Source organism: Physcomitrium patens, chromosome 14, assembly GCF_059467195.1.
Source record: "Physcomitrium patens ecotype Gransden chromosome 14, ASM5946719v1, whole genome shotgun sequence".
NCBI classification, from domain to species: Eukaryota; Viridiplantae; Streptophyta; class Bryopsida; order Funariales; family Funariaceae; genus Physcomitrium; species Physcomitrium patens.
This window is the reverse complement of record NC_143423.1, coordinates 10,772,810-10,783,258: the sequence shown is the minus strand read 5'-3', so window position 1 is coordinate 10,783,258 and position 10,449 is coordinate 10,772,810. Positions and strand designations below refer to the sequence as shown.

General features: G+C 35.0%; 1 protein-coding gene across 2 annotated transcripts; it reads right to left on the bottom strand.

The window, feature by feature from the left end:
- Positions 1-3,935: 3,935 nt before the first annotated feature.
- On the bottom strand, positions 3,936-7,620 carry LOC112291499 (F-box protein At5g46170). Of its 2 annotated transcripts, XM_090255861.1 has the most exons (3): positions 6,914-7,620; positions 6,292-6,542; positions 3,936-5,944 (listed from the first exon to the last, which is right to left on the bottom strand). In XM_090255861.1, the coding sequence occupies exons 2-3, from the start codon at positions 6,292-6,294 to the stop codon at positions 4,925-4,927; spliced, it is 1,023 nt and encodes a 340-aa protein (XP_090111987.1). In that variant the 5' UTR covers positions 6,295-6,542; positions 6,914-7,620; the 3' UTR covers positions 3,936-4,924. The 2 variants fall into 2 exon arrangements, with proteins under 2 accessions (XP_090111987.1, XP_024394767.1); XM_024538999.3 differs by having other exon boundaries at positions 3,936-6,542; positions 6,914-7,324.
- Positions 7,621-10,449: the final 2,829 nt, after the last annotated feature.

The window sequence follows — 10,449 nt, the reverse complement described above, 5'->3', positions numbered from 1 at the left end:
AAAATTTCTTTTTTACTACTCTTGCTACCTACTTCTTTGACTAGTCTCCTACAAATCTCCATAACTATAGATTTTTTCAACAATATCAGTGTCTGATATAAGACATGTATGCAAGTAAGCTACAACTTTTCAATTGAGGCTCTCTTAGCAATTGTGAGTTTAGACAAGAAAGCTAGAGTCACTTAATATAAAAGAAAATTTTGTTAACAATGATGATGTCAAAGACATGAAAACAATGGAATGGGGTTGTAGAATACTTGAGACTTGAGTACAAGATGGCTCTCACTCCATGCCTCCTTGGTCACTCTTCTACAAATCCTAATAACTATGTATTTTTTCAAGAACATCTATACTTAATTGTAGGCATGGTCACATGTTAGCTGTATTTTCCGATTGAGGCTCTTTTTGCAAGTTGAGACAATAAAGCAGAAGCTGCCTAATGTATAAAAAATAGTTGTTGATGTGGATAATTTTGATGCCATGAAAACAACATGATTGAGAATATCATGAGTAAATTTAATGTGCATGCTTATACTATAGTCTCCATAGTATGGCAATATCATTCTTAAAAATCTAATAATTAAATGCATCTTCTCTTATATGTTTTCTAAGATCATAAGGTCTTATCAATAATTTCATATATGTATATTTATAATAATAATTTTATTTTAATTTTAAATTTTCATCATATAAACTTGTATTTAATAAAAATATATTTAGAATATTTTTCTAATAAGTTTTTAATTTTATCCTAATTTATTTTATTCCAAATAAAAATATAAACTTTTGTTATAATGAGCTTTTATATGCAAAAAGTAAAAATATTTAGTTGGCCCTCTAATGCTTGATTGGAAGTTTTATATTAATTAATAAAATTTAAAACACTCACACATGTATATATGCCAAAAAAATATCACTGTGAAGTTTTAGTTAAAAAATTAAAAAAAAAATTAAAAAATAAAATCATCAACTTTAAAGTTAAATTAAATCATTATATTTTATATAAATAATTTTAAAAATATAATGTTTTTAAATATTATTTTATATGTGAAATGTTTTCTTTAGGATTGAATAAGTTTTTGAAAAATCTAAGTTTTGAATTTTAATTTTTGTACCTTTTTCAAAATAATCTTAAATTATTTCACAAGATATAAATAATTCTATATATTTCTTTAAAATATATTTTCTACTTTTTCTATGAAAATTAGAAAACAAATCTGTACTCATTTAAATTGTATGTGAATAAAAAAATATATAATTATTTTTTATAGAATTAATAGATATTTTTTAATTCTTGTTAATTGAAGATTAAAAAACTTATGAACACTTTGACCATTAAGACATATTATTATTTATTTTCAAATTTTATCTTTAAAAGAATAAAAAAACTAATATTTTAGTTAAGCTATTATTTACATATATATGTATATATGCCCTAGGATCCTTGTTTTGTGATAAGAAAAATAAAGTAGAAGCATTCAGAGGAAGTAAAACATTACCTAATTTTTAGAAGTAGAAAAATTAAACACACCATCAATCCTTATTGTTGAAAATTTTAAAGAAATATATTTGCATAGACCATTTCATTGAAACATCCACATGTTCACACCATCTCACAATTGAATATGTACACCATGATAATAGATGGACAAATATAATGTCTACCATTATAAAATATGGGAATTGCTAGTTGGATATTCACCTTTTTGTCACTGGACACTCTTTGCCATGTAACCTTGCATACATATACTAAAACATGTATCTACATTAAAAAAATTTAGAATAAATTTATGATAAAAGATTTGTTTACAATAATTTATAACATCTTATTTATTTATTTGATTATGTTTAACACAAATTCATTACATATTTCATGAATTTTTTTTATTTACTTAAAAAGAAACATTAATTTTATTTAGGGGATCTTTAGTGTAATTTAATTCTAATTCTTTTTAATGCAAAAGTTTTATGGTGTCTATGTAAGGGTGTGTGGCACAAGGGATGTCTACACAATAAAAAGGAGGTGTCCACGTACCAGTTGCTTGATATATATATATATATATATATATATGTATATTTATTTATACCATATATATATATATATATATATATATATATATATATGTATTTATTTATACCATATATATATATATATATATATATATATATATATGTATATTTATTTATACCATATATATATGTATATTTATTTATACCTTATATATATATATATATATATATATATATATATATATATATATATATATATATATTTATTTATTTATTTATACCATATATATATATATGTATATTTATTTATACCATATATATATATATATATATATATATATGTATATTTATTTATACCATATATATATATATATATATATATGTATATTTATTTATACCATATATATATGTATATTTATTTATACCATATATATATGTATATTTATTTATACCATATATATATGTATATTTATTTATACCATATATTTATGTATATTTATTTATACCATATATATATGTATATTTATTTATACCATATATATATGTATATTTATTTATACCATATATATATGTATATTTATTTATACCATATATATATATGTATATTTATTTATACCATATATATATATGTATATTTATTTATACCATATATATATATGTATATTTATTTATACCATATATATGTATATTTATTTATACCATATATATGTATATTTATTTATACCATATATATATTTATTTATTTATTTATAACATATATATTTATAAAAATTATATAAATTTTTGGAAAAGTTAAATTATATTGCATATGTAAAGAACAACAAAATCATAATTTATCAATATTAAAGGCTTTACACAATGAAATTATTTGATGGACGACAAAATTACCATAAAAAGAAAATGATCATTTGGTCTGCACAGTGTTATATTATTTCTTTGCTCTGAATTATATCAGTTTATATTAAATTCATTTTTTTACATGTATTGGTATGGTATTAATAAATGTATCTCAATTGTGTTATTTCGACCCACTTAATATTGCTGTGCCTTTATTCAATTCAATGAAGTTTGAACAATATTCACATTGACTCTGATTATGTAGTTTTTAAACTTAAAAATAACAATACATCAAACTTTCTAAAATTGCAATCAATAAATAATATTAAAAGTTTTTTCTTGTTTCTATCCTTCTAACAAATGTAATATGTTATTAAACTAAATCAATCATTATGGTTGCCAAGAAGAACTTTATATATTTATATATATATATATATATATATATTTATACTGGAAAAATTACTTGCATCAGATCTGAGGAGTATTATGATTAGTTAGACCTACTTTATTTTATTTTTTAAATCTGAAATTAAAAAAATCAAAGATGAATATTGTTTTGGCTGGAACATCAACAAATAGATTGATGGTTAACTGCATAATGACTTAGTTTGACATTCAAACATGTTACTTGTAAAGAATTAAAAGAAATCTGAATTTTACTTATTGGATCCAATAAACATTGAGAGAATAAATTTCAAAAGTCACTTTAAGTTCCCAGCCTCCCTAAGCATTACATGTGACATACTCTAATACATCGAAAACTACTGAAACCAGTAAATTTGTAAGTTTGGTATTATTGAGGAAATTCCCCACTATTCAGCAATCAACAATCTTTTGCGCTTCTACTTCAGCATGCATCATTTGCACAGGAGTATTGAGATGTCATATCAATCTGCTGTACACCTTTCGTACATTTGTTTCTACAACTTTGTGAGTGGTTGCTTGCAAATTTCACATCGCCAATAAATTAAAGTTTATTTTTTTCGTTTCCTGATGTAGTTTGTGTAGATAGTGCAAATATGTATTAGGAAAGGACATATATTAGACAAAGTATTGTAGACCAGCAGAATCAGCTTGATACAAAAAGGTAGAGCAGGAAATTCTGTACAGAGGTAGAGCTTGATTAGCCAAAAACTTATGACCAAAACATATGTTACAGTAGACCTCGGAGCTCAAAACTTAAGCCTGATAAGGAGCAGAAACTCCTGCTCATCATCCCACGCCTGAGATCTGAAGATGGCAGGCTGCATTACAATTTAGGGCACTGGGAACATGTTCAACCAGTTGGAAGAAGAGTTTCTACTCAGGAATCATGCTCAATGCTCTCATTCTTGAATGAACCAAGTTTCCAGGTGAAATCGGAGAAAATGTAAATATACCAGTACTACAATATCATCCTACCTGACTGCAGATCATTAAGGAACTTAATAGTGTAGTTCCGCCTTGTGGGTAGAGCGACAAAAATAGCCTTTTAGGCATCCAGATAGTCTCAAAACGCTGATGGAGAATTGCAACAGTCGAGTTCTTTGCAAGCCCCATGGTATGTGCACATTATCTACTGTCTGATCAGAAGCATTGATTAATCGTCTCTTCCTTTCTCGTCTCTGTAATGGCTCTCTCCACAGTGCCAGCGCCTCGTCGCAGTCACTAATAACCCAAGGATTATTCTCACCACTCAGTTGCGCCCTTGTTAAGACCAATAAATTCAAGCATGTTGCGCAAATATATTCTCAGACTTCGGCTTCCGTCATCAGATATGTCTCAAAAAATACACAGCTTAAGTGGACACGGACATTGCAATATTTATTGCAGGAAAGCAAAGGTCTGTAGACATGCGCAATGAAGAAATTTGTACAGGAGCAATAAAAACCAATACGTCCATCACAGTCCTTCCAGTCCATAGCTGCTTCAAATGCGGGAAAGATGGCTTCCACCTTTGCTCACATCCGTAATGACTTCACAAGCACAATGATTTGCCACATGTAAAGGTAACGTCACATCCTCCATTGATTGGCATGTATGAAGGGCAGCTCCGCAATAAACTTCCAGCACATACTATGTTACACAGGCATGAGCTTCAGAATGAATTCATCTCGAGAAGGTAAGTCCGTCGCTTCACGAGCAAGTTCGTCGCAGTCTTGAATGGCTCTTCAAAAGCACCTAATACAAAGTTCTCCGTCTCCTTGTGTGCAGGCTGCTCGCTCGGCCTGATAGCAACTAATGTCGCTCCTTTCAAACCAGTTCCTCCCGGAAGTTCCAAATATGGTGCATACCATAGCTTCATGTTCAGAGCAGGCACTTGAGTTCTATTTGATGAAGCAGAGGCTGCCAGAGGCTTGTCTCGAAATTCTCTCAATTGCTCTTTGTTCATACACAGCATCCCTTGTCCATCTGCATCCGTAAGAACAAGACTTTCCAGCGTCGGATGGTCTGATATGATCTGCTGAAGAAGATAGTGCCTTGCAGAAGCAGCAATGAGAGAGCTGATGGTCCACACAACCCTTACCTTGAGTCCCCCGTCAGTGTAGAAGGACTCAGGAATCGTACCACTTTCATCTGAGAGAGCGCTTGGGGTTTCGTTGTCTTCAGCTATAGCTTGAGATGTACCATCTTCTCTGCCATTTAGAAACCAAGGGCGAACTCCCTCTGATTTCGCTGATTTTTTTTCTTTCTCCACTTTCACGAGCGATGCAGCCCCGAGGATCACACAACTCTCCAGGGTACTTCCAAACTCAGCTCTCCACTTCAAAAGTACACCATCTTCGATCCCAAGTTCTCCTCCTGGTAACTCGATCCTCAGGTTCTGAATCTCCTTGAAGTTTTTCAAAACCTCGCTAGGAGAATGATCGGACACTTCCGCAAGAATAGTTTTCTTTGATCCCAAAAGGTGCTGTAAAGCCAGAAGAGGTTTCACAAAGGTTCCCACAACAAACCGCACAAAATGACTGATAATTCCTCTGCCCCTAGCGTTTAAGCCGTTGTCCTCTCCGGATATCACACAATCGACCTTCACCACAACGTTGTCAACCAAGGGCGCCAAAGAGTGGAACCTGCTCGACACCGCACAGCACCTTCCTAGAGCCTTGATGTCTGACACCTTGTTAAAGATCACGAGTAGCACCGAGTCAGGCAGTCTGTCAAAGTGGTCCATCGCGGGCATCGGCATTGAGACCCTACGGCAGTTCCTGCCGTGCTCTTTCGCTATCAACTGCTCTATATGCATATGGACAGCAACTTCAGCCACTATGAACAAAAATTAACGGCCTCCGATTAACAGAAACTCGCTTAGAAATGAACAATTCTCGCCTTCCCCTCCTGCCTCAAATCATAGATATCACAAACCACAGCGGGTCGAATCAAAGAAGCACGTCCGCTTCCTCTACTCGTAAAACCCCGAAACCAAAAGGAATTCTCAGCACACCAAACGAAAAGAGGGACTTGTACCATGTAGAGCAATACAAAGCCGACTTTTCAAGTGCCTGCTTATTTGCTTCAAATTTTAGTCCATTAGGTCACTAGGTCTCCTTTCAAACATCCACAATATTGTCACCCATAGCTCACGCACATCGATGATGTCGGCTGGAGATTGTCAATCACATGGCACTCGGCTCTCCCCTCTTGGATAATCAGCAATAGCACTCCTACAGCCAATGTCCAGTCCGGTTTGAAGGGACGTCTCCTTCAACACGATCCACCTAAACTCAATCACTTCTGACGAGCTCAGTTTGACAAAATGAAACTTCCTTCGACAAGGAACTTTGGTCATACTTCGGTCTCCCACGATCCAACCAAGTCAATATCCAATACCAATATTGCATCGTCAAAAGCAAACCCGCGTTCCACCTCTCGACGACGACAAGGTCCCTATCTTAACTGCCTTTCATTGCGACTTATGCCCTCAATAGCTACGATGACATTCCCCACAAAGCAACTCCACTTAGCCACTCACCTCCGCAATCAATGACCACTGCTCGCAACTCCCACTCTAAGTAATCAACCTCACTACTACGTTGACGGCCAAACAACACCTCTCCCATACCCTACCCCTGTCCTGTCAGGACCATACCTGAAATCCGGTCCCTGAACTTCTCCACCACCACCGATCCCTACTTCCAAACAATCCGCACCTACACAACACTCAACCTTCCACCGAACCTCGCACCAAACCGCAACTCCACCAGAGCTCTCTCTTCAAAGGCCGCCCTTCGTCTCCTTCACACCATAACAACACAAACCCTTCTTCCGTGAAAGATCCCCCAAACTAAACCTCCTTCCCACACCAAAGAGGACCTATCCTCCCCCCGTGGAGCACCATTGACTTCTCTACGAATCCGCCTCTAAAGGCCACAAAAAACGGCAACGGACTAAAGCTGAGAGAGTAGTACACAAGGGGAATGAGAGACAGACAGATGAGGTGGAGAGGATAGATTAGAGCTCCTGCTCTGGCTCTGTCCGCAAGAATCATAGTAAGCTCAGAAAATCGCATGCTGTAGTAAGTAAGCCTGGCATTTGTGCACCTGCCTTGCTTGAGCAAGAAGGGGTTTGGGGGAGGGGAGAGAGTGGACGGTACTGTGCGACAACAACCGGCAGTGGAGGAGGTGAGTATGGAAGACAGTTCTGGCACGGCTACTCGCCAGTTCTGCCACCCGGTTATCAGAGCCCCCTCTCCTGTAAGACCGTTCCAGTACAGATTCTGACCTGCTTGCCTGCCTGCCTGCCTCCTGCTCTCCCTTCCCCTTCTACCCCCCTTTGTCCAAATTTCAAACTGGACCCTAGCAACACCCTCTCTCGCACGCCCTCCTACCTGGCTGAATCTTATCTTGCTGTCTCACTGTTGCCTATTTCTGCAAACCCCACTATCCCATGTAATTTTTTATAGAACTCTTTCAAAAATAGCATCATATGCTCTGTATGGATCACCACTTTTTCTTGCATTTCCTATTTACTGAACCAGTTTTATCCTCCAACATCGATATTCATGCAGTAGTTTCTAAACTTAAACCATCTCTGTAGCTATATTCATAAATAAGTGTATTTCTCTATATCGGTAAAACGTGCTTCGTAAAATAATTAACTAGCTAGAACAAGTATTACGTGCATCATGGTTTATGGAAAATTACGCTTGTTCAAAATCTCGATTCATAAATGATTATTTTATTATTATTATTATTATTATTATTATATACAGTTTTTTTATTGACTGAGGGATATTCTGCCTCGATGCATGTTGACATTGTTAGTGGCACCATAGTTTGGTTTTCTTATCTTATTTGTCCAGTGGATAACATGTGCACCTGTACACTATTACACCACTTATCTAATACATAAGAATGTTGTGTGGAATCATTTGTTTGTTTGTGTGTTTGATTTTTTGTCCCTCCCTTTTCTTTCTTTTTTCATTTTTTCATTTTTTTCCCCAATTAAAATAAGACGGCTTTAGAAAAATCATTGATCTTGAGTTGTGTTAAAGTCTTCATGCATTGTTGTTGTTTTCTATTCTCTTTTATTTTATTTTGATATTAATCCTATTTAAATTCAAATCGTGGATTGAAATTTCTAATTATTGTACTCTTACCTTTTGGAGGGGATGAAGGTTATGGAAAACATGAATACCATCAAATTCTTCACAACCAACTAGTTAGACTTTGGTGAAGAAATACTGAAGCATGGCAACACTTTTGATGCTTTAGATTCCAAACATTGGATCCATGCTTAGAGTATCATAATGTCAGGTGAGCATAAAAATTTCGCCCCAAAAAACTGAAAATCACAAAAATTACAAAAAGAAAAAAATAGAGGCAAGCAATACAAGCTGGAAATTACAGATTGTTTTTTGAAAAGCAAAACTTTGGTGTCGAAGGGGTTGAGATATTTTATTCTACTTCTATTTTGTCCAATATTAGTTCACCCAGCACTTGAGTGAAAAGCAAAAATAAATAAAGGAAAACATAAATGCAGATCCAGAAAAGAGAATGTTGAACAGTCCAGGATCCACAAGGGAGAGCCCTACCTAATGTATGTCTGGCGACAACACAGGGCTTGCAATTGATTTCAGATACGGGAGGTCCTATTACTTTTGGCAGAGCCCACACACACACTTGAAAGAATGTCTGCACCTTATTACTTTAACTCTTTTGTATCCTCATCTTTTTCCCCTTCAAGTAATCCTCTTTTTCAGACGCAGCTCTTAACTGATGGCCCCTCTTCACAAAGTAAAAGGAGGGGAATGGTGTGGAAGCCAAGCTGGCGCTATGACCTGGCCACCACCCATCTGATAAGTCAACCTATGGGGTGGGTCGTTCATGGGAAAGTGCGAAAGAATAGATATTGTTTTCTCACCAACATGGTGCTCTTTCAGACTAAATTTGGGTCCTCAAACCCCCTTTTTCCAGTGCTGGAGTGTGAGTGAGTGAGTGCGTGAGAAGGTGTGTGCCCCAAGTTCAAATTTGGAAACAGATTCATGAATCCAAATGGATTTATGTTGGGGGGCACAGGGATGGTTGGAGGGAGGGAGTTGCTTATGGGTCCCTACCTGCCTGCCTACCTACCTACCTCCCTCTTCAGTCCAGCCTAGGAGAGGTCCTTTGAAAGAAAGAACCCCCCCAGTGCCCTACTCCTCTCTCATTCTATCTATCCATATATCTCATCGTAGTCCCACACACTCCCACTCAGCCAATTTTAAAAGAGTTTGATGTTTGTTTCGATTGTTTATTAGAATCCGGATCTTGTGGTGTGAGTACATACAAGAAGGGGGGGGGGGAGGGGTATGTATGCTGGTGCTGCTGTGTGAAAGGGGACCATGGCACTGGACTGTGGATCCATTGGAGAAGAGAGGACCTGGACTCTGTGGCTATTCCATCTGACCTCTCACTCTCAGTTGTGGAGAATGAATGCTGCAGAAGTTTCTTTCACCTTGGAATCTGAGTATGTGACTTTGCAGCGCCCAGTGCAAGTTTGATTGTTTATTTTGTTTTCTTTTGTTTTTGTTGTGTAAGTATGTGTGTATAAGTATAGAGAGTTGCTAAAGCAATACCCCTATGTTGTTAATGCAACATCCCCTTGGATTCTCATGATTAATTCAATCTATCTTTTGTCCTTGTCCCCACTCATCAATGCCCCATTCATGTTTCCAATAGGTGTCTTCTCTTTCTGTTCCCATTTTATTGAAAATAATAAACAACTTTTAAAACAATTCATGTTTCTTACTTGGAAAACTAACCTTGAACACCAAAGCCTTTACCCATGGATTTTACAAATGATGTCTATTTCAAAGGACTTACACATTATATAATTTAGTTAGAAATTTTTAGATTTTACTAGTATACAAAACACAATGAAGTAATCCAACAATGTTTAAATTAAAACAAAATACTTTACCTTTTAATTGCAATTAGAAGATTGCAATGCAACATTAATAAAGTTTTAGTCACAAAATAACTTTACAAAAAAACATTTTTGTGTCAAAGTTATTGTTACCATTTACAATGATAAGGAAAAAGAATGGCAAACATGCATTAGGAATGGAGACAAGGGTTAGGAACAAATATGAGAGACAATAAATGAGGATGTGAGGGGTTGAGAACTAGAAACAAGGATAGAAAG